At 39.2% G+C, this 26,183-nt stretch overlaps 1 protein-coding gene across 5 annotated transcripts in view; it reads right to left on the bottom strand.

The window, feature by feature from the left end:
- The window catches only part of astn1 (astrotactin 1), a 397,274-nt gene that overhangs the window by 48,077 nt on the left and 323,014 nt on the right, over positions 1 to 26,183 (bottom strand). For all 5 annotated transcript variants that reach the window (XM_069164339.1, XM_069164341.1, XM_069164342.1 and 2 more), the window contains one exon: positions 578 to 855. In XM_069164339.1, coding sequence (XP_069020440.1) covers positions 578 to 855 — 278 coding nt within the window. The remainder of the gene's footprint in view (positions 1 to 577; positions 856 to 26,183) is intronic.

The following is a 26,183-nucleotide window of genomic DNA, read 5'->3' as shown; positions in this document are numbered from 1 at the left end:
GTATGGCGGTTTATGGCATAGCACGCTTCCGTAGAGAAAGTCGTGAACCCCTGAAAGAAAAAGTATTCTCTGTGAAGTCCTCTGGTTCCTTCACCTGTTTCCTGATGAGGCCACAAGGTTTTCAGACCTGATGGATTACACACATATTATCAAAAGCCCTCTGAGGGCTTCGTTACAGGATGCCAGCTAATAGACAGACTGTGATTTAATGATGTTACAACCGCATTCATGCATGGATTCCGTTTTTGTATTATTAGCTGCTGTCCTCACACATTAGGGTCACTTCGATGTGGAAATGGTGCAAAACCTTTTTTTTAGATCAAAGTGAAAATACTTTGATTTCACTGAACAAAGGATGACAAGGATCTTGGACTATAATTGTGTTCTTTAAACATATACAGGAATAAGTGGGATAATCCATTTCAGGAAGATGAGAGAAGGTGCAGCCAGCAATTTAAATGCTGGAAGGGAAAATTTGATAATTGGTGGTGTAATAAATGGGTTTTGAGACATTAGACAGTCTGACATAGTCACTGTATTCATATTAAGGACAAACAAAAAACAACACCGTACACACCTGGTAGGTCTCGTTGTTAGACACCAGTTCATAGATGGGCGCGGCCTTGGTGATCTGCAGTAGGACGGGCTCGGACTGCTGCCGCCCTTGTGCCGCCCTCGGGCTCATGTGGCAAAGGTGGCAGGAACGCGGGCACTGGCCCTGGCTGTTGCAGTCCATACGCACACCGGCCGCCATGCGCTTGGCACCTGTGTCCAGCAGACTGGCGATGTATGCAGGGTAGGTCAGGGTCCTGGGCTCCTTGTCGCGCTCCTCGGACTCCTCTGACGGCGAGTTACCTTAATGCACAGAAAGGAGCTGGGTGATTAACTGTCACTTGCCTGGTTAAACCATAAATGCACAACAGGTTTCCACACGTCCTTACAAAATTCACTCAGCCAATACTCACAAAGCAATGAAAGACCTTGCAGCAAAATCACAAAACTAAAGTACAAAATAACATAAAACAAGTCTAAAAAGCTCTTATTTTATTTATGCTATTATTGATAATAATTCTATATATCAAATAGATAGATGGTTTGATCACTTTTTCCAGAGGGGTTAAGAGAGTCTTCTGTTTATTTCTTCTGTAGCAGTATGGCAGAACTACAAAGCTTTAATGTGTTCCCACATTGCCATACCTCTCTTCTGGAGATGTTTTTGGCTTTTCTGCATCACAGACAGAATACATGAGTGTAAATATATGGGCCACAGCTCAAGAGCTTTGTGTTCCCTCGAGCAAAGAAGATGAACATCAAAACTGGTAATATGTGAACTGAACAATGAAACATTAACATTGTATTAATGTGACTATTGCTCTTGCGCTTTTAATGATTTTGTTCCCCCTGCTCATGTTAAACAACAACAAATACATAGCTATACAGAATAAACCACTAAAGGGTTTTTCCCTCCTTTTTCTTACAGTAACAATAAGTAACTTCATTACTTGGTTTTAATTTAGATTACAACACGTGAAATTTATGATTGTTTCATCTATTCATTACAGAAAGGTTACAGTCTCCTTATTGATCCACACACATCTATTGTGTTTAATTATTCATCCAACTTGTACAAATTTTAACTTTTTGTTTAATCTATCGCTGGATGCTTCCTTTAGTGTGCATATCTGACTGAGAGACGACTTCAAAAAAGACACTACCTCCCGTTCCCAAACTTTAGTGTAAAACATCTGGGAGCCCACTGACTTGAGAACTGACAGATGTGCATATTTTAGTCTCCTAAAGAAAATACCAACACCTTAAAATCTACTGAAACAGTGCAATCAAGTAGTGAGGCTGAACTTGGGAAGATGTAATCTCCTTCATTCAAAGTCTCCCTTCATTTCACTCACTGAAAATGCTGAGGAAAAATAACATCTACTATAGCTGCTGAAACTGATTTGCAAACCTGTAGGGGCAAATTTTAGCTTTTGCTCTTAAGCACTATAAAAAAAAAAGTGTTCCAGAAGTCCTTGATGCCATTTAACTGTCACTGGAAATCTGATTAGGGAAATTGAGATGGTCCATTTGCACAACAGACTTGTCTTCTGAATGACTCAGAAAAGAGATCAGAGCCTAGAATAGAACCTGGAGACACACCACAAAAATGATTTAACTGGGAAAAGAAACTACCTGAAATATCCTCAAAGCTAACTTCTGTTTTAGACAGAATAATAGTATCTGTTGGTCCAAGACAGCATGAAGGTTCAGTTGTACAAAATTACCTGAAACAGAGCGGCCTAATTTGGGGTCCACGGACCAAGTTTGACAAGCTTGTTTTTATTCCTATTATTCTGTTATTATAAGTCCTGTAAATTTCGAACAGCAATTACATTGGCCTACATCTTATTAGAAGAGTTATAGTATTCTCTCTCTCTCCTGCTACTGTTCATGCTGTTAGTGTGTCCTACGTCACTGACTTTGGGCTGTCAGTCAAGACAGAAGAGAATATTCAGTGAACATTTGGCAAGACGACTGTTTTTGACAACACTTTCTGCAGAATAATAAAAGTGTGATATAGATTAAAGAAGTGTGCTTTAATCACTATGAATTAGCATTTTAGTAATATATGTAAATTTTCTGAAAAACATAAAAAACTATTTTGGGCTCATGGCCTGCATCCAGATTGTTTTTTGTCCTTTTATAGGAAGTAAATTCAGCACCTCTTCTCCAAAACATGGCTATAATATTTTGAAATAATGCAAAAGGAAAAGCTTAAGATACAGATATTGGAAACTGGAGCCCTCTAGATGCTTGTTACCTCAGCCCCGGGCTATAGTGTATTTTCTTAGATACTACACAGCTCATCAGTCTGAGTGGTTGGTGGGTATGAATGTGAACGTGGTGGGGTGAGAGTGGGACTAACTAACCTCTTGCCTCAAGGTGAAAATGTCCGGTTTATAGATTTAAGGGAAAGTATTTTCCATTGCTTTTATTATTTATTTATTGCAGTGACTGAGCAGCTTTTATGGGCACAAACGATACACTCTCGAAGAAGGAATTATGGGTTATACAGTACATTGCAATTGTAATGTCTCTTATTTTTGTTCAACTACAAAAACGAGACGTACAAAGTTGATTCTTGCAAAGGTTTGTTCAATGAACTTTTATGCAAATATGTGAATCATTACTCCTCATTAAATATTTGTCTCAGAGTGGGATTTCTACTTGCAAAAGAATCAAGAGAGCAGTGAGAGAGGAAACTGTGCTTAATGCAGAACTTTGACTCTATTTTTCTTTTTTAAAAGGGGGATTTTTAAGATCAGCATTTTGGGAGACTGCTTGGATGTGAGCAAACACAGGCAATTTCAAAGCTCAAGCACCAATTAGGTAATAGGCTTGTTTCGGGAGCTGCCTTTGATGGAAGACAAGTGATTTTCTGAGCCATGGGATGACGGGAAAAAGTGTGGACGCAAGCTCAGGGACCAACACGAGCACAACAATGAAGGTGAAGAGAGGGCCTTTTTTTGAGTGTATAATATAAAGAATTCATTTGCATTATTGTTTATCTTTTGTGTTATCATTCCTTCAAAACAATCTTTTGCACACACATTATATCTCAGACTTCGGTGATAACTATACAACTAAACAGTCAAATACAAGAGCCAGTTGTTCAGCATGAGAGTCAAATTGTTTGAATGTGTGTGTGTGTGTGTGTGTGTGTGTGTGTGTGTGTGTGTGTGTGTGTGTGTGTGTGTGTGTGTGTGTGTGTGTGTGTGTGTCTGCGCCTGAATGTTGGTGATTTGACATTAAAACAAGACGAAGGATGTAAGTGCCACAATAACAGTATTCAGTGTTTGCGTTTGTGAGGTCACCTCTTTGATTTGACCTTATCTCCCACCATTTGAGTAATTTCATTTCACAGGTTTTCAAGTAATGGTGTGATTGACAAGTTACATGAATTTCAATTCAGCTCAATGAAGGCAGATCAAAATGCTGTCAGGAAAGAAGAATGTAAGACAAATACAGTAACTCTTAATTGGATGAGGAGGAATGCAGAGTTTGTTTTATTTATTTATTTATATATGTATGCTTTCAAGTGCTATCAATATTTATAACAGTGTGTCATATAATAACATGAAAACACTGTGATGACGCTTAAACTGACTGCAGCATTGTTTACAGCCACAGCACGCTCTTTACAAAAAGTTTAAAATCCCTATTTTTACTGCTGCTCATCACCAGATAGCACATTTAAAAACTCAGCTAATTGCACTCAAGTACAGCCAAGCATTCAGCAGCTAAAGATTCCCTCAAAAAGTTCACCATGTCAACTTAACCTTTTAAAAACACATCTATTATTTAGGCCTCTGCTGGAAAATTGCATACCCATAATAAAAATAGTATATTTCTGCAACCACAATAAAAAAAATTAAAATTTTTTTTTTTTTTCATAATAAAGGGAACACTTGTGAGATCTGTTCAGATGTGTAAATATCAGTATATATGTCCATATTATAATAATAGTTTTGCCAAGTCTTCTCCCTGGCCTCCGATTGGGGGCCTCTACAGCTTACAGGGTTAAACAATCACTACAGTGTTCATAATTGTTTCAGCTGCTCCCAAATGGCTTAAAAAGTGATTTTTTTTTTTTTAAAGTTTAATATTGAAAGTAATAAGCAGGCTAAACCCAACAAACAGAACAGGATGCCAGAGCAAAGGATGTATTGTTGCAATAGCGGTTACCATAAAACCAGTTAAACATACAGCGAATACAACGACAACAAAAACCAGTGGACCACATTGGGGATTTTGACTTGAACTGTTCCACCTCTGGTGAACAACTTGTATGTTTTTACCCTTGAACCTGAAGCTTTGAGGCCTTGAGACTGTGATAAGCTCTTTGCAATCAGAGTAATGTGAAGTTAAATGAGGTCTGATTAAGGGCCAAGTCGCATCAGGGGAGAGCAAAACGTTCACACATCTTGGACCCTAGCAGGCATGTGTGCTTGGTGTGTGTGTGTGTGTGTGTGTGTGTGTGTGTGTGTGTGTGTGTGTGTGTGTGTGTGTGTGTGTGTGTGTGTGTGTGTGTGTGTGTGTGTGTGTGAAGAGTAAAACAGAAGAGGCAGTCTGCATGACATGAGTTCACCTGACTCATTAACGGCAATATAGAAGGAGATTAGGCTTTTGTCTGCTGTGTGTGGAGGCAGGTGGTAAGAAGTAAATCAATAAGGAATATAATGATAAAGAAAATGAAAAACAGACATTAGTTTGAAGAGAAGTGAAATCCAGATTTCTGCTGTGTGAGCATGTTTACCAAAAATTTGCATTCACAGACCCATGTACCAGAATGTCCTTGCACTCCTGATCAGTCAAACTTTAATCCTTCCCTGTCAGACTGGCTCACTTCCCACTAATCAGCTCGCATCAGTCCATCTTCACTTGCCACCTCTTGGCAGATGAAAATTGAACGTGGCAGTTATATTAGGACAGGCGGCTGCCTTTTATGGGAAATATTGGCAATGATGAGTTCAGTTTAGTTGTGGTTTAGTTCAGGGCAAGCAGACAGGCCTGAAGACACCTGATGACCAAACAATCACATTTACAAATTAGGGACTAAGTATAATACAGCTACAGTATGTGTAGTATGTAAAGTTATTAAATCAAGACAGTGAATGTTGTTTAGAGGGGATTTCTATTGTCACAAAGTTGAACTCAGCTTTGTGTTCTGCTGCTCCAGTTTGACCTGATCTGTTATGACCTGTAAGAATTATACCCCTGATTTCCAATATCAGTATGTAAAAGACATTGCTGAGTCAGTTTATTGACTTTTCTCCATGTGTGCTATTGTTACACTGTGCTTTAGGATTTACTAATTAAAGATTTACTATCCTGTTACTGTTTTTTTGAGCTAACAGCAGACACTGGTCGTCAAAAGTAAGATAGCCTTAAACTTGTTCAATCTTAGAGTGATCATTTTTAGCCGTGCTTGCACTTTAGCTCTTGAGACAGCAATGTTGGCTGGCAGGTCAGGTGGTCAGTCTCATCGCTTTGGTCAAAAACAAACCTTTTGTGACATTTTATATGTATAATCATGGCACCCAGATGATAAAGCTCACTTATTTCTGTGGTTCCCAGACTCTTTCTCAAGGTTGACATTTTCCACTTTTGTTCAAATATCTCAAGACTCTAGTGCATAGCTACGAATGTTGGTACAACCATTCATTATTCCCAGGGGATGAATCCTAATGACTATGGAGCACCTTTGACATGAATCTGGTATTGTGATTTTAAGTGAAATTTCCTTCACAAATATGGGATGGATTGCTTTGATATTTGGTGCAGACGTTCATGTTAACAACATAATTAGTAGTAAGTGAGAGATTTGTTTTTAACTTTTTGTCAAACTTTAGTTTGACTTTTCACACAATGCCTGATGGTAGCGAACCTGGCTTCACCTGACTATTGCCCACAGCTTACGTCTTCAGCCACCCTGCAGGGTGAACCAATCAGAGATCAGTGGGTTGGGTAAGGGCTGTAGCTTCAAAATCAACATGAGCTCTACGCCCATTAGGATGCAACAGCTGGAAACAATCTCTGATGGAGCATGGTTGGATGATTCTTCTGAGTGGATTTGGGTCTGGAAATACCATCCACACCAGAAAATGGTCACCACTAGAAATTACTTTCAAAAGAAAAACACTACTTTCTATAAAAAGCAAGAAAAAACTGTACAAGTAGGAGCTCAGTATTTTGCTTGTGTCTTGTTAACAGTATCCACGGCTACTTCACAGGTTCCCACTTATGTTTAACCATTACAACTGCTGCTGTCTTACACATAAAAACAGTTTTCCCCTTCAGCACAGACACAAAATTACACTCCATAACATTCTGTGAAAAGCTTCGCTTTTCTATTTAGTGAGTCACTCACCGACATCAAGAGTCACTTTAGACTCATCCAACTAGCTCCTCTGAGGGAGAGCTGGTAGCGAATCAGTGTGTTCTTATTTCCTGACAGACCGCTGTACTGTTTTTAATGAATTCCAATTTGTGTATTAAAAATGGGTCTGATGTGACAGAGCATAGATCACTGGTCCAGCCTCAGGACACAGATTTTCCCTGAGTCACTGATTCACTACCCAGATTTTTTTTTTTTTTAAATTATTTAGCCATTTAAATTAATTTTACAAGAAAATAGTGCAGGAGTATACAATACAATACCTTCATGCAGTGTTCAAACCATTAAATAAACAACAAAAACTGCAACAAAAGTGCAAAAAAAACTGTTTGAAATTCAACCACTGATATGACAACATTATTTTTGATTGTCATGATATGCTGACAGCAAAGAGCGACTGCGTGCATGCTGCATCATGGGAAACACATGTCCTTCACAATAAAAGCACAGCAGCAGAAATTCTTTAGATTTCAAACAAATCTCTTTTTGAAAAAAACTATTTACGCACACATCCACAACCTACTGAAATGGGCCCCAAAAGTGGGTCCAGACCCACCAGTTGAGAACCACTGGCATAGATACATCACCTTGGCCTTCATACGCTAAGCTGACTTCCTTTGAACAATCATGCAAACTATCACCAATTCTATATGTGAGTAGAATGAATGGGAGAGAAAATGAATGGCTGACCTTTACACACACATTTTTAGGAGAGGTGTGTGCATAAATCTCATTGTACATTAAAGTGCAAGGCTAGGGTTGATATGCTGAAGGGCACAGATTCATGATAGTGAGGGAAAGTATATGGCTTCTTTTGTATGGATGTCTCTATTTGAACTACTCATCTTCCCGAAGTGAGCAATGGGTTGTAGCTGTGAGGAATCAATGCTATTCCACCTGATATTCATGCTGTATTTTCCTGTCACACAAAAGAAAACAAGGCAGCACCGTGCTCCTCTTTGAACTTTGCTTGGTGTCTTTTTTCTGTTGTCATCGGCAACCTTTCTTTGTCTCTTCGTGGTTCCTCTTTCACTCTATCACTGAACAAAATGCGAAAATCACACCTTTTTTCACAATGCAAATACATGTGTGGTCGGTGTGAGGTGAGAAGTTACAAGTATTGTATTCCTGTTAGTAAGTTTTCCCTCCCTCCGTGTCCAAACTAAAACAAGAAAACCAATTACACCTCTCACTTTTTCTGGCACTCTCTCTGCTTTTGCATTCCCACTCTTTCTCTAACTCTTTTGCTCACATTTTTGTTTCCTCCTTATTTTCTTCCAGCAGTCTTTAGCTTTCTCTCTAAAATGTGCCTTCGCACACATATCTAAGCATTTAAACTGCTGTCATCTTCAACCCTCACACCTGAACACACATATGCTTTTAGCTTTTGACAAGCAGGATATTGCTTTGAAAAGGTCTTGAGGAAAATGCACACACACCTAAATGCAAGCGCACACACACACACACACACACACACACACACACACACACACACACACACACACACACACACACACACACACACACACACACACACACACAAAGCTCATTAAAAGTAATCTGTTTGAGTCAGATGTCTCGCATGGGAAAGTGATGACAAGACAAAACAGAGAAAAATAACCTCGATATCCTCCTCTTCTGCTTCGTCTTCGCAGAAATACAATTTTGGATCCAATTTTTGCAGGGCACTACCTAATTTGATCTATTTCTGACCACAGGGGTTGAGCACAGAGTACCTTTGTGAGCTGTGTGTGTATGTGTGAGACTGGGTGATGCATTTATGCTTGTGTAAACATATTTTTCAAAGTGCTGAAACGATTTAGGCGAGTCTTTACTTTATCAAAGGCTTTCATTTGTGGGTAGACATTTGGTTTGGCTTTGAAGTTAGCTGCAGGTTTACAGGGAGGTAAAGAGTGTTCGTCTTTCAGTTAATATTTTTACCATTTGATTATTTGCTTATAATAAAAAAATATAATTTAGTGTAATAAAGTGAAGCACTATTATCACTATTAGCATTATTTTTTAGAAAAGGAATCAGATAAATGAACTGTTGTTCCTGCCCAGCACCAAACAGCAGGCAGAAGAGGAAGTTGAAGGAAGGTGAGGACAGTTGAACACTGAGCAGGAAAAAGCCAGATATCTTTCAAATCAGCCACCAGGAGAGTAAATGTACTACTATGCTAATATTACAATGTTTTTTCTTTGACTTTATTTTGTGACTTATTTTTGAGGATACAGTTAATTCACAAATAAAGCATGTTGGTAGGGCAACCTTTTTTTTTTTTTTTTATCTTTGCAATATTGTCCTAATCAGGAACATCCTGTCTCTGCTCAGTGCTGATAAATTAATCCATGCATTTGATGGTTCCAGGCTGGACTATTGTAATTCCCTATGATCACGATGTCCCAATAACAGTCTGAAAAGCCTTCAGTTGATCCAAAATGCTGCAGTGAGGGTACTGACAGGATGTAGTGAGAAAGATCATCCTTCTCCCATATTGGCTTCCTGTGAAATCAAGAATTGAGTTTAAAATCCTTCTTCTTACATATAAAGCCCTTAATGACACACCAGCATCCAGCATGTATAAAAACTCATAGGACTAATGGTAAACTTCGCTCCTAGTGCCGGCTCATTGTGGTTTCTAGAGTTTCCAAAAGTAGAACAGAGGGCAGAACCTTTCCAGCTCCCAGTTTTGGTTTGGGAGGAAGACACCTTCTCTACTTTAAAAATCACACTTAAAATTTGCTGGTGAAGCTATAGGCCTGTTGTCATACTGCTTTAGGCCTGGGTGGTTACCTTTTATACGATGATATTTTCAATCCTTTTTAAATAATATTTTGTTTCCTTGCTTTGTGACTGTTTTAGGACCATGTAACATGGCAATTTTACACTTGAAATAGAATAGAATAGAACTCAATTGAATTTAACTGAACTGAATTGATTGTTGGTCTTTCATTGTCAAGGGTTCCCACACACAGCTCCAAACTAGGTAACTGCTTGCTAAGATGTTAGACACGGCAAATTAGAAGACAATATATCATAATAATAACTACTAATAAAGTCAGACTATAATATTTGAGGCTTGTGCTTAGTTTGGATTCAGAATTTGGTTTAAAGTTTATTACTGTTATTGTTACTGGTAAGTTTTGCCTTGGCAATTGGGAACAATAAAGTGGAACTCCATAAATTGTGCACACCACAGTCTGTTTGTAGATCTTGAGGAGTTCTGGGCTTCAAATTACATTTTTGTAAACAGGAGGACTGACCTGCCCATCGTGACTCTGACAACATTGTAAGAGTTCAAACACTGTACAGGAACAGGACCGCAGTAATGAGAGTATTCATACTTTAAGATGTTTGTACCAACAGAAGACTCAGACATGGCTTGGAAACCAATCCTTGATACCAACGGAGACTTCAAACACGTCACTAAACTGTAGACACAGGACAAATGCGTGATGGCAAGCTTGCAGCACGAGCGTGTATTAGTATGTGTTTATCTGTGGGTTTGTGTGTGTGTGTGTGTGTGTGTGTTTGTGTGTGTGGGTATGAAAGCGAGGGATTTGGGGCTGGTTTGACCCGTGCTGTACCAGGCAGGATGACTCATCATCTCTACAGTACACAACAGATGGAGCTCAGAGCTATTCAGATTCATATAATACCTCTCTTTCCACCCCTTCCTCCCACACTATGCTGAGATATAACTCCTGTTCATCCACCACTGACTGACTCAAGTCAGTCCTCCTGTTTACAAAAATATACTTAAATGTTTATGGCCATGAGAGAAAGAGATAAAAAGATATTCAACCATATAATCTTCAGTTGTTGTTTGTGCCGCTGTATGAGAGTGTTCTGGAATGAAAGCCTCCATTTCCTGTCTCTTGTGGGGCTCACAGATACTCTCCATTATATCGCCTTTCATCAGACCTCTTTGTGAAACGATGACTCATTAAATCACCATTCATCTTGCTAATCAAAGCACCGTGACTTTAGACTCTGACAAGATCGGTGTCATTTTTAACAGACACTTTTAAATTGAATGTCTGACTTGACACCTCTGTGGCTCCTGTGTTTCCCAGCCTGAACCCATCTCTTCTCCATCTGCTGTGGACTGATACCATTTACTTAGTCCACTGACTCCAGTGCTTCAGAAGTAGCTGCTTTTAGCCACTAGATGATGCTAGTGGATCACTCACATGGTAGCAAGTTGTGGAAACAGGAGACACCAGTGTGCATGCTCCACTGTTCAGCAGACAAAAAGAGGGCAAATCATACCTAACCTTTTAAATGTGCTTGGCCGAGATGAACATTACATGGTTATGGAACGTAATCATGAGCTCCCGCTGATCTGAGAATGTCGGAAATTAAAGCGGGCAGCAGCACAGTAAATGGGAAAGCAGTGAGATGGAAAACTGCATTAAAAAGGGGGAGTTTTGCAGGGATCACACCTATTGTATGTAGAGAGGAGAAATGATAAACAGAATTAGAGGCAGCAAGGAGGAAACTGAAAGAGACGCAGATAAACAATACTGTGGGTATGCTGTGTGTCGGCATGTGTGATACATTCTCAACTCCAAACCTGTAAAATGGAACACATCAGAGCGCTTAAACAAATCTGCGTGACAGGCAAATCTTCTCAGATGTGCTGCATGCTTTTTCTCTGCATATGTGCGTGCACAGACACAGACGCCTTCCCAGGCAGCCACATGCAGCTTGTACCTGATAATTCACGGCAGAGGGGCGAAGCTCTGTATCCAGCTAAGGCGAATTGTAAATAAAAAGTGCGCCACTTTCCCTCGGCTGCAGGGCCACGCTGAGATCTGGCGTAATTGTTTCTGCTTGAAAGAAAAAAGAAAAAAAAAAGAGAAAAAAAAGGGGAGGCGAAGGGAGGACATTTGTTTGCCAATGCACAAAGGAGAGGGAGGGGTGCGAGCAGTGTGAATTTGAATGTTTTTGTGCAAGCGAGAAAGTGATACGTTTAAATGACTGACACAGACAGAAATGTGAAGGTGCTGTGTAGGTGGATATGAATTATGTGTATAGTCTGCAGAGCAACAATACTTGAACTCCCCTGTGAATCCATGTCAGCAGCACAATCAACTACTCCACCACAACAATCAGCACCGACTCAAAAACCCATGGATCTAAATATTATATATATAATATTTATTTACATATATATACCAACAAATGTGTGAAACCACCCAGACTTTACCCTTCAAATTCACCCCTTGAAGCAAAGTTATCTGTAGAGACCAAGCTGTGACGAACACAACTGCATGATTTGGTGCTTAGGCAGGTCATCATTAACCTGAAGGCCTCAGTTTGATCCCTGTGTAACTATCCAAGACAAGCAAGACACTGACACGCCTATGCTACCGGCTGACCTGCTCAACCACAGGGCAAAACACATTTCCTTGTTGTATCAATATATAAATCGCTAATTTACTGTGGTAACAGCTCATTAACCTGGAATTTATCAGGAACCTCACATTAAGGAGTCAGTAATGGGGAAAGAAGGAAGCTGGGGAAACTGATTATAGTAATTTGCTTGATCGTTTACTGATAATTACTCATCTGTTTACAGGTGACGAATGGATATTTTGCCTCAGTTAGCAGTTATAGTTATTCAGCGGTCAATGTATTTATTTTTCTACAGCCCTACAGTCAGGAGTCAAATAGAGCTGATTATTTTATTAAGGGTTGTAAATCAATCGGTTCCCTGATTCTTTCCCTTTAGAATAAATCAAATATGTATAAAAAAGAGAATAAAACACGTTTCAGTGTTGAGAAAAGTAACAACATTCCTCACCTCCAAAATAACATACCTTGTTATGCTGCTGAATGTTTTCAATAGTTTCCATCAGGGTTGCCTACAATGATGCACTGCACTTGGCAGAGGCTTTCTGTGTTAACCTTGTTGACTGGTGTGTTGCACACTTTCAGGAAGTCCAGTGTGTTTGCTGCCAGCCAGATATGCTAAATGATCTTTTGAGCTCAGTGCTGTGCCACCTGTACTGGTAATGCAACACTCAAAGTGAGGAATGATGCTATTTGGCAGTTGTGGTGTGTGCTGCACACACGTATAAAATCAGCCATAAAACCTGGCTGAGATATTTAAAGGCCCCGAAAACATTCACTTCATCACCATCATCAGTTCCTTACTATGAGCAATAATATCCTGTGTGCCCAAAATCAGAACAATTTTAGATATTTGACAGAGCAGATTGGGGCTCTTTGAAGTAGAAGTAGCTCAGTTAAAAAAGGTGATGTCATGTGAAGTGAGATAACAGTTAAGGCGGGGGTAGTTTGTTTATACAATATTTCTTAACTACTTTCAATCAAATCTGATCAAAATTCTGGGTGTCCTGGTGTCCAATTGGTCCTGACAGATACATTTAAATGCTTGGTTTAATCCTTTTGAAGACCTTTGTTGCATTTTGGTTTGAAACAAGTTTTCAGGATTTAAATTTAAATATTAAAATGATGGATGGCTGAAAGAAAAAGTTTTTTTTTTTATATTGCCTTTGACAAAATGTCAATGATGTCTCACTTACTTTAACCAAAATCACTTGAACTTCTATCACCTTAATCAAGTAGGTTTAGGGGCTTATACCTAACCAATATCACATTTAATCCAAACCATCTTTTCCTCAACCTAACTGTGGTGGTGGGGTGTGGTTTGGCCGAGCTGCAGGAGGGACTGATTGGGGGAGTGGTTCAGGGAAAGGTGCCTGGAAGAGGCTTAATTAGCCCCAGCGAAATCAATGACTGATTGTCCCTCTCTTCCCTTAAAAACCCAAGCAGCAGGACCCCAGCTCTCACTCCTAGGGACACGGAAAGGAAGGCTGGTTGGCCGGCCGTGGACAGGTTGTGTGGCATGTGCTCGAATGCCCGGCAGGAGAGCACCAGAGTTAACCCTCGTGTTGTCCTCGGGTCAAAATGACCCGCAGCTGTGTTCAACCAAGTTCTATTTTATTTCTATATTTTTATATTTTTTTGGGATCATTGGTCATCATTCTTTAAAGAAACCCTCACAGCCTCCTTGTCACCAATGATCCCAAACAATATGAAAATAAAATAGAACTTGGTTGAACACAGCTGGGTGTCATTTTGATCCAAGGACAACACGAGGGTTAAAAGTGATCGTTTGTGTGGAATAAACAAATTGGAACATTGTACTTTGGTGAAGTGTTGTGCGTTCAGCCGATAGAACCCACAGTGACGGCAAAGATGTCTGTCACACTAACCATGTGGTTTGTAGTGCCTAAACCTAAGAAACCTTGTGTGAATCGCTGAGATACCAGCAGACTGGGAAAAAAACAGCAGTATGTGACACTCTTGGTTGAGACTAGTTTGGCCTGTCACTGCTACTCTCACAGTCATATATGTTGTTGATAACGGCTTACTGAGCTGAGTGGGAGGTTGAGGAGGGCCCTGCTAGGTTTCTGGTCAAGATGACAGCTGATAACGGCCATTTAATGAGCTGATAACATTCGCAGCAGGTGCTTCATGCAATACTCTGGCGGAACCAAATGATTCAGATTAGGTCAGCAGTCAACTGCAAAAGCAGAATCTCAATTCCCCTCCATGTCCCATATTTCACCCTTGCAGCTATAAATAATGTTGCTTTGATTACAGTTTCCTATGAGAAAACATTCTACATCAGGAAAAACAAACCATTAAATGTATTTGTGAATATGGCTTTTCAAATTGGCAGGAAGTCAAACTTCACCTCTAAGCTTTGCCTTTCATTCACAGGCTGGAAGGGAAGGTCGAGAAAAAAGCTCTGTGATTCTGTCTTCATAAGAAAAGCAGTGTCCTATTTTTTAGGTGATGTTGAATTTTTGTAGATTTAGATTCTACCAGGTGGAAGAACAGAATAAAACAGATTATATCACTCTGGCCATGATGTGATTCACTTTCTACCCAGCTGCCTTGAGGACTACTGTATTACCATGAAAAAAAAAATCATATCACAAATTTTGTGTGACTTGGGTGGAAAAGGTGGCATATCAATAAAAGGGAAGATGTGCTAAAGACTGATGCAAAGGATTTTTCAAATAAATATGTAAAGAGTGTGATTTTTGTGACCCATTTTAGAGTGCATGAGTGAACGGATCACAGAATAAGAAGAAAAAGATCTATTCCCTATGCTCAGTCATGGATCAACAGATAAAGAAGATGGAAAATATCTTACATCATAGCCAGGAAACCACACAAAGTAAAGTTCTTGTAAAGTTCAGCATCACTTTAATGTGACAACACATCTGCGGCATTACCTTGGCCCTGCACCCTTTTTACCTTTGCAGGCTTTCACAGTCAAGCGTAGCCCGGCAAGGCCCTTCACTCTGCTCTATGCTGCTCACCCAAGCCGCCAACATAACCAGACATGCAAGAACACGCACGCACGCACGCACGCACGCACACACACACACACACACACACACAAGTTATCTACAGCAGTATCTGACAAGGCTCACTAAGCCTTGATGGAAGCTTTATGTTTAAAGCAGTATGTGGCGCATGGAGTGCTGTTAGCTAACGCTGTTTGTCTAAGTGCTGATTAAGGCTGCTGACCGCGGCCTGACAGGCCCATTAGTGACATCTCCTTCATGGACGCTGAAGGGTCCAGTAATGCTGTCTGTCTGTCAGAGTGTTTCTCTACATGCTCCCTGTACATGTTCATCAGCATCACTTTCTTAACCTCTCCCTTAGTGTACCTGCTCTCTCCGTCGTCACACAATTCTGTCTCAAGCCTATGTTTTCCTGGCAAGGTCTACTGTACACAAAATGTACCACAAATACTACAGTCTCAGTCTTTGTTTATGCATGGAAATGAGTTTTTCAATTGATTAATCTGGCATCATCAAGAGGTGAGACACAATAATAAGTTATTCCAGTATCCATTAAAAACATTGAGGATCATATTCACTCTATGCAAGCAAAATTTGAATAATAAGGACCTTATGGAAAATAACCCTGTTGGCATGAGAGTGAAGCTTTTAGAGATACTACTGGTCGTTGGCTGGAATTGTCACTAACACTAATGATGTGGTGAAATCTCAAAGAAACCTGTGACATTCATCACAGGAACTGACAAACTCCACAAGTAATGTTTTCCATGTTAACAAGAAAATGTGAAATTATGCAGATTTAGAGCAGCAGGTTCCAAAGGATGCACAATGCCTCTGAGGTTAAGTTTGGAAAAACATCTCAAAATATTCTAAATGGATGTACTCGTCTGTCGTAAAATGTTGATATGCAGTGTATCTACAAAAACTTGACTGCCAAAGTATTGCCTTTGATTTCTCAAAATATCTGTTCTTGAAAAATCAATGTGTAGCAGCCAAAACATGACAAAGGTTTTCTTGTGATGTGACACTCACATAGGTTATTAAAATATGTGTAAAATTAGATTGTGGTCTCGGTCAGGTGTTGAATAAGTCGAAAACCAGGACCCTTTTAGTAACTCTAAACCAAAGTCTCTTTCAACCACACAGTGGACACAAGATGTAAACATTTACCTCTGATGTCAAAATTCTGCAGCTGTAAAAACTTTGTTATTGAACCAAATTTCCATAGCAAGCATTTTAGAGAGGTCAGGACAGTAAAGACATTTAGAAATGTGATTTTTTTGTTTTGTTTTTTTGTCTCATTTTTTGGATATATCTAGGCAGAACAATGAAACTCTCCATTACTTTTACATGACCTTTTTGTAATAAAAACATATTTTTAAGTATTTATTTCTACTACAGCTCGGTCATGAAAACTACATATTAGTTAAACACTGTCCAATTTTCCAGAGATAACACTCTTGATTTTTACCCAACTATTGGCACATGTGCTGATGTTGTTCACTGATATACCATAATACAACAATGCTGCTCTGTGTTGCATGCTGGGTAAATCATAAATGTCAATCTCCGACGTAAAAGACAGACGTACTACACATCCAGCCACCACCCAGACCTCCACTCCCTTATTCACTGCCATATTGTGTGAACAGGAAACAAGCCATACAGCAGTACTGAACTTTGTCATGGTGTTCAGTTGTGATGCGTAGTTGTGCAATCTGAATGTAATTCTTTGAGAAACTGGGCTGTAGAGATAGATGGATATTTGCAATTCAACCTATAAACGTATACTCGAACATAAGGCCGTATCCACCAGACTATGGGCATGCAAATGTCACCGGTGTGTCTAATGCTTTATTCTTTTTTTTAACCACGTGGTTTGTTCAGTGTTTGTCTCAAGTAGCTGTCCTTATCCTCCCCATCTGCTGCTCAGCCCACAGCGCCGTGGGTTGGTTGAGATTTATTACTTTTTCCTCCTGCATGCTTTGCCTTCAAACATTACACCACTGGCTCTTTTTTTCTCATAGATCAGTGAATTGTTGGAGGCTATGATTCTGAGCGCTGTGAACTCGCCTGCTACTAAAGAGTAATGTAGTGGAGCTAAATGTTTCTTGGCTGATGGTGGTCTCATGTCTGTTTCCATTGCATCTCTGTATGAAAGAAGCACTGGGAGGCTTTAATGAATCCCGGATCCAGGAGAGAAACAACTGAATAAGGTGCAATGATGTTTAAAAACGGCTGGTGGTTGAGGAATAACATAAAGCGTGAATAAAAAAAGGCCAGGTTTGCATTTGTAAAGCAGCACTGCCTGAGACCTTACAAGCCTGAATGACTGTCATTGGCCACAAAATAACTCTTGCTTGACTGATGAACTTTTTCTGTGTGCTCCTTTCACAGGGATTTAAGACTGCTTTCATGTGGGCGTAAAGCAATGATTACATTCTGTTTCAATGTACTTTATATACACTTCACATGCAATTCTATGCAGGAAATTGCTCGTATTATTATTTTTTTTAATCTCAGAAAGCATTCAGATACCTTCACACAATGGATACATGTTCCATTTTCCCAATCAATCTGTTCCAAATAACCAATAATTACAAAGTGAAAACATGTTTCATTGTTAATTTATTTTCAAATTTATGAAAAAAATAAACTTTCTCAAATTTCTTGCTGTGGCTTCAAGTTGAGGTTGGCGGTCCTGTTAGCTTTAATTATCAATAAGATGTGTCCAGAACTTGATTCTTTATTATAGTCTAACTGTGGCAAAATGAAAGGAGTCAACAATGTCCAGAAAGGCACACAGTTGTACTGTATATAAGGTCCCTCAATTCACACTGCATATCAGAAAAAAAACCAAGTGACCAAGTCCAAGAATCTCAGTAAAACTGAGGCAAGACATCGATCAGAGGGGCAAAGGTATGAAACCATTTTTAAAGCGTAGAGTGTTCCCACAGTGGCCTGGAACCAGCATGACCCTTCATAGAGCTGGCCATCCAGCCAAACTGAATAACCGAGCTCCCCTGCATAGATGGGAGAAAACTGCCGGAGGTATAACCGTCTCAACAACACTCCATTAGTCAGGCTTTTATGAGGCAAGACAGAGGGAGATTACTTTTTTGATTAAATGACAAATGATAGCCCGCTTTGAGTTTGTCAAACAGTATTTAAAGGACCGAGAGCACAAGCAAAAATATTTTCCAGTGGTGAGACAACAATTCAACTAAATATGTAGAACTCCAAGCACTGTGTTTGGCAAACACCGGGTACATCATCTAACTAACCCTATACCTACAGTGAAGCATGGTGGTGGTAGCATCATACTATGGGAGTGCCTCCAGCAGCAGGGACAGAGGGACTAGTCAGCACTGAAGGAAGGATGAATGCAGTCAAATACAGAGAGGGAAGCCTGCTCCAGAGTGCAGAGACCTGTGATTGGGTGAACAGTTCACCTTTCAGCACAACAGTGAACCAAAGCAGACAGACAAGACAACATCATCCAGGTGGCATATAAAGGCCAGTACACATCAGAAAGTTCATAGATGAAGATCACATTTTTTTAAATTAATATTTTTTTTAATTTAATACAGCAACACTCCAAAAGCCAAACAATTATATTAATACAAGGCTCCACAGTGCTTTAATGAAGTATTTCATTTGCATTTGCCCATAAAATAGATAAGTAAAAATGACAGCCTAAAATATTGCGTTGTTTATAATGATCCATTTTTACACGCATGCAAAACACGTAGCATGTTCTGCAGGTATGTCACAATAAAAGTCTCCTTTGCCTTTGTGTCCCTTTAGCTTGGACCAATGTGATTTTGATACGATATGCTACTGCAGCGACTGTCAGTTTTGTATATGTACACATGCAGTTCACACACACACGTACACACTGTTTTGATGTTCATAACATATCTTCAATATTTTTAAAAGCTGTTTTAACATTTCACTATTTTAAAAAGATGTGTCCATGTTATAAAAGCTGTTTCAATGTGTCAAATTGTAAAAAAAAAAAAGGTTTTAATATTTTAAAACATTTTGTCAGTATCTTAAGACCCATGCCAAGTGTTTTGCAGATACCCGGGTCTTCCACTTAATTGTCGTCCACTAGATTTAAAATCACATTAGCACAAACGGAAAGGTAGTACACATGCATGCACAGTATACATATCTGTGAAGTAAATTGTTTGTTAACAAACTCTTGACTTACTTGAACATTTTGTGCGCTCTTAAAAGTTTTTATTTAGGGGCACATGTATTCCTTGGGTAAAAGTGTAGCGTTAGCATTATACCCCACAAGTCTTATCTATATATTAATTTGACGCAAAATAAATAATCAAACTCTCTGCAGTGGCAGAAATGCCTGAGCCCTTTGACATTTACTGCTTTTAAAGAAATCTGGTCTTTTCTCAACGATAGATTATAAATCAGCATCTTCTTGGATATTTGATCAGATTGATGTTTGACTACAGAACATGTTAAATAAAAAGTAATTTGCATTAATGGAATGCCTGTTTCAAGCACTGGTCTGTGCATCTCTGCATTTAGGTTTAAATTGCCTCAGGAAGTCTCCAGTCTACCTTCAATAATAATAATAATAATAATAACAATCATAATCATAATAATCATAATAAACATGATTTGTATAGCACCTTTCATACAAGAAATGCAGCTCAAAGTGCTTTACAGCAAGATAATTACATGCAGTGTTTCACATAAAAATAAATACAAAGGAACATTTAAAAATATAGAAAAGAAATGAGATGCACAAGAACAGATAAAATGCATAAGAATTATACACAAATAGAGTTAAAATATACAAATAATCAATGTGCAATTTAAAGGGGCGGTAGTTCAAGTGCAGTCATGCAAGAGAGTTTCAAGAGTAGCTAGTTAAAGGATAAAGTAAAGAGATATGTTTTGAGCTTTCTTTTGAAAGTATGAACTGAGCTAGCTTCCCTGATATCTAACAGGTAGCTTTGGAGCAGAACTGACAAAAGCTGAATCCCCAATTGTCTTTCGGCTGTTGCTGGGAACCTCCAATAAACTAGCAGCAGATGATCTCAGTGTTCTTGAGGTGCTCATAGGTAACCAGAGAGTTAGCGATGTAACTTGGTCTGAGCCAATTAAGAGCTTTGTATGACACAGGCTTGACTTTAAAGTCAATCCTGTGTCTTACAGGCAGCCAGTGCAGAGCAACCAGAACTAGACTAATGTGTTCTCTTCTCTCGGTTCTGGTTAATACTCGAACTGCAGAGTTTTGGATGAGATGAAGTCCCTCTGTTGTTTTCTCTGGTAGGCCAGTAAAAAGTGCATCACAGTAGTCCAGTCGGATAGAAATGAAGGCATGAATCAACTTTTCGGCATCTCTGATTTATAAACGGCCGCATCGTGGCTACGTTTCTAAGGTCGGCTGGAGGTTTCCGTCACCTTGTTAATATTTCCCTTGAAACTTAGATCTGAGTCTAAGATTACACCAAGATCATTACTACTGTGAAAACTTTTCTATCAAACAGAACCAAAATGAAGCACTCGTTCTTTACACAAGCGAATTGCTCTAATAAGGCACTGTTTGCGACACTGTTATATGTCGCCTGAGGCAGAAAGAAAAAAAATAACTTGAAGACAGAGAACAAACAGGATTTTCTTTTATTTGGAATAGAACATGCTTGGAATGGTGAAGCAGAACATATATAACAATGCATACCAAAGCCAGGCATTTAAAACGTGTAATTTCCATAATGACTATATCTCATGTATTATGCCACAGTAGAGGTGGCTGATCTTTGCAGAGTTGCTTAAAGGGACGATTTCCCTCTAACATTTGTATGGCAGTATAGATTTAAGACTCATTAAGTGACGAGAGAAAGATAAGAGAAAAAAGTTAAACCTGTGATCCAAAGCAATGATGATGACCACAGATTAAAGCTTGAGGAAGAAGATTTATATACAGACATTTCATTTTATGGAGGTGACAATAAAGTGATATTTTGCCATCATGTCCTGACAGAGCAGATTTTAAGCTCCTCACCACCAGGTGACCTCTGGGTTTTAAAACTGAAATAGACGGTCAATGCGTTGAACTAACAACATCGAGCAACTTTGAATTAAAGCTGCACTATTCGTTTTTTTCTGTATTTTCAATGGTTGAGGCCTTAGTAGAGACCAACCAACAGAATATTACCGACCTGTGCAGAGTTCTTTAGCTCGTTTAGCCATTTTAACTCATTGTTTTGGTTTTAGGCCTGCATTCTTGTTTTTGGCCAAAAGACACTTATAAACGGATTGTACACTTAGCTGGTGAACAAAGTCAACATTTGGTAGCAAACATATTTTTTATTTAAAGAGTTAGTGGAAACAAGATATAAAAGGAGAGTGAAAAAGGAGCAACATAACTCCTAGCCAAGTGGCAACCCACCATTAACCATTGGTTAAGGAACTGCCATTTCTTTCTTTTTCTTTCTTGAGTTTTTAAAACAAGAAACGCCCTTATTTGAACAAGCTGTGGAGGATTAAGTGGTGGATTTGACTAAGAAACCTGACTCCCTGGACATGTCAATCAAATCAGGCACGCACCCAAACATACCTCTTTTTGACAAATATGTAATTAGTTATACAATCCTTTGTAGAAGGAGCACCAAGATACTGATCAGGTAGGACCCACAATTACCTTTGGGAAAAATGTAGTGACATAATGAGAGAAGTTGATGCTTTTTAAATGGTAGTCTATTTGAGCCAGAACTTCTTTGAAGCCAGCCTCTGGCTCTCTGTGGTATTACACTTTAAGGCACTCCTACATTGGCTTCACTTCACAGACCCAGAGACTCTGTCCATTTTTATGTACAGTTTATGCTTATGCTTATCTCGCTGCCCACAAGTAGCCAAAAAGTATTTAATGTAGTTGTAATATTTGTTTCGGAGTGGTCCGAGTAGTGAAATAGTTGGCAGCACGATTAAATGCTGAATAATTTTTTTTCTGAACAGAGGGCTGTACTGCAACTGTCTATAAAAACAATATTTTTATACGGAGGCTCTGGCTCAGACAGTAGAGTGGGTTGAACACTAATCGGAAGGTTGGTGGCTCGATCCCCAGCTCCTCCTGTCCACATGCCTAAGTGTCCTTGAGCAAGACACTGAACCCTAAGTTGCTCCCGATGTTGTACCATCAGTGTGTGAATGTTCTCCTGATGGCAGCGCCTTGCATGGTGATCTGTCTCATTAGTGTGTGAATGGGTGAATGGATAAACATGTTAAAGCGCTTTGAGACCGAAGGTGATAAAGTGCTATACAAGTACAGACCATTTTATTTCAATTTGATATTTTGACATGTTATTTAATTAGATTTCTCCTCACCAGCAGTATTATAATTAAAGTGGATAAGTAACTTGGTTAAAAAAAAAGATTGACTACATGTCTTAGAAAAAGACAGTTGTAAGGTTTAAGATTAAAGTGACTGCAGTCTAAAAATACTACTTTCGCTAAAAAAACAAAAGACAAAAATAAAATAAAGCAAAAGAAACAAAAGTATTTCCTGTTCAGCATATTTAGTCACATGTTTACTGCATCAGCATTTTAATGTTTTTTGTGAAAATGACACGTGCATGCAGAGGTGATGGGTCAGCAACTGTGTGCTTCAGCCGGTGAAAGAAATGTCTCTCTGACTCATCGCCAGTCCACCGAAATAATTGGACTGTCAACAGTGTTACAATGTTGTCTCTTAAGCGACAAAATGCCTGTGGCAGCGACAATTCATTTATGTAAATAGGAGTTTTTAGGAGGCAGATTATCCCCATCCAGCCGCAGCAGAAGCTACTTGCTGGATTTTTTTTCTCATTCCCTTTCTGTCTATTTACAACTAGAGGGCTATCACCTTAGACCTGCTCACCACAGTGTATGCTCCAGAATCTTCTCTCCAGCAGGCTTGTTGGTGTGTCGTTTAGAGTTTCCACTTGCATGGGACACTCACACACACACACACACACACACACACACACACACACACACACACACACACACACACACACACACACACACACACACACACACACACACACACATACTCAAAGGAGGAAAAAAAATCTCCAATGAAAGGTGAGGACCATAAAGGTCGACGATGCCATGGGGATTTTTTTTTTCACACCGATAAAGATCAATTTGAGCGTCTGAGACCGTTGGTAATAAGATATAAGATGGTTGTAGGGGGACTTGTCTGCCAAAAATCTATAGCAGAGGCTATCAATTTTACCCTGCCAACTGGGAGTTACAGTGAGGACTCGGCAGCCAGCACACACACACACACACACACACACACACACACACACACACACACACACACACACACACACACACACACACACACACACACACACACACACACACATCCACACACAAAATAATAAAACGGTTTCCACCTGGTTCTACTTTCTCTGGGATATGTGTGGAACAGTGTGTTGGGATGTTTTTATTTCAAACTTTTCCTCCAGTTTTATTTTATCATCTACATATTCTCTCTCTCTGTTGTTCTTCTGTGGGTGGCCGGGCAGGTGCATTTGGGGCTGGACCCTTATCTCCTCAAATGAGACTGGCAGCTGGCATTTTCTTCACACTGAGATTACAGAGGGGGCGAGGGAGGGAAAGTTTTCTTCGCACTACTTTTATCGGACACGGTGCTGACCTTCACAGCCGGGTCTCACACTGCTCCAACCACTAAACTCTCACCTCATCCAAACAAGTTGAGGGAGAAATTGAAAACGGAGAATAAAAAGTTGCGTGAAAGGCATCAGAAACTTCTGCACCTTGGTGCCATCATCGGCATATCAACCCCTGGTATCCTCACACGGAGCCAGCTCAAATGTCAAACTGTACACAGCAAAAACTAGGCTAGTAGACATGCAAAAGTCACTTTCCTTCTCTTAATTAGCAACTCTATTTTAAGACTGTGTTTATCTAGAAACAAGGGTCAGTATGCTTTTACACTTGTTTAAGCGCTTCACGTTTCAAGACAATCAAGGAATCTTATTTCTAGTTTTTAGTCTTTTGTCTTTTATGAAACTATACTGTCAACTTGTTCTTTGGATCTAATATCAGCAGCAGTCTTTTCTTCTCTCATAACTTCCTATTTTCAACTCATCACAGTCTATTGACATCTACAACAATATAATTACTCTCACAAGCAAAAGGAGGAGCTTTAAGACTTTTGGGATCCAGTCGTCAGAAATCTGATCAAGTAAAAAAACACTTCCATCAGTGCCAGCCAAATTTATGTTTTTTTCTGAGAAAATCAATGCTCACATGTAAGATAATGTAATTGTATAGGTCATTTTTGCAGTGTAGCTTGAAATAGGTGGTACTAGGTGAGTTGGCAGTGAGTGAAAGGAGTCAAGAAAATAAAAAAAAAATAAAAAAAAGGCTGCAGTGGTTGAAAGCATTGAATTCTCAAGTGTGTCATCTCCTGGCTTACAAAGACAAAACTTGTGTAAGTTCAGAGCAGTGCGAGAGGAGTGTCGCTCTTATGTGTGTTTCAATCACTTTTGATTACAGAGGCTCAGAAGTGCAGGCTTGCTGAAGGCTGTTGACAAGCTATATGGTTTAACATAAAATCTCTGGCTGTCTAGGTAGAATCAAAGCAACGAGAAAACACACCTCCCTGGGGACCCCACTTCTCCAGCAATTATCCTCCAACAGCTCCTGTCACCTCATATATTGTACAAATTTAGAATAATGGATTCACTGTCTGTCACTTTTAATTTGTGCAAAGCTGTTCTACAGTGAGTCAAATCAATTATTACAGTGTAATGTCAGCTGTAATTTGCGGGTTTGACTGTATGCGCTAATCATGTATGCAACGCGCTCTCAGTTTGTACAGTTTTGGGGCATGTAGTGATGGTCACGTGAAGATATTCTGTATTTAGTTTAGCATAATTGGTGATCCTGTCAATTATTCTTTAATTATCCATTTTTTGACAGACCACATATAAGGAAGCTGTGATAAAGTGTTTGATTAATACACTTGAAAAAGCAATTCATCACATTAAAAACACATTAAAAGTACCAGTGTTTTTTTTTTTTTCTGGCACTTTGGTTGAAAAGTCTTTAAACTCAAGTTTACTAAATAACAGGAGAACACTTTTTTTTTTTTTTAATTTCTTTCTCTGTGATTTAACACCTACGTTATATTTGTTCTGAATTCCAGCTTGTGTATGTTTGAAATCTGAGTTTCAGTCTCAGAAAACCAAGCGGGAAACCTTTCAAACATGTGTGCAGGTTTATGGAAACAATGTGAATCATATAGTGTGGCCTACAAATCAGATCCTAATTCACTTGAACATCAACAGGAGATTTGAGAGCCCAACATTTGGAAGAAGGGGTTTCATCCCTCGTGTTAGCAAGAATTCTAAAGCCGCAGTGAATCATATAATACAATTAAAACCCTGTCATTGGTCATTTTAAATGTGCTTGTGACTCCGCAGCAGCCAGTGTGACTAACTTGTTATCAGTGTGCCGCGTTAAACGCATTATCCTGTCACATGTGCTGCACATTTGATGTTTGACATGAAATAATATAAAATATAAAAAAGATAGAGTGAAAGAAAGGACACATAAACAGAGGAAAGAATATACAATAATATTAATGGACTCATGAGAGCAAGACATATCACAAATAGGATGCAAGTGTTTGTCTCAATACGGTGGATTGGTAACTTATTTTGGTGTGAGAAACTTTGCCATAATTATGACACACTCAGTCATAAATATGTGACAGGAAGTCATAATTAAAAAAACATTGACATAATTTAAAAACGGCAGAAATGGAAGTAAAGACGAAATGAGGGCACGACGAAGACAAGGGAAAAAGAAGGAGAGAGAG

The sequence above is a fragment of the Embiotoca jacksoni genome, unplaced genomic scaffold, assembly GCF_022577435.1.
Source record: "Embiotoca jacksoni isolate LCO1_2020_lvr unplaced genomic scaffold, fEmbJac1.0.p SCAF_31, whole genome shotgun sequence".
NCBI lineage: Eukaryota > Metazoa > Chordata > Actinopteri > Embiotocidae > Embiotoca > Embiotoca jacksoni.
This window is presented reverse-complemented; position numbering and strand designations above follow the sequence as displayed.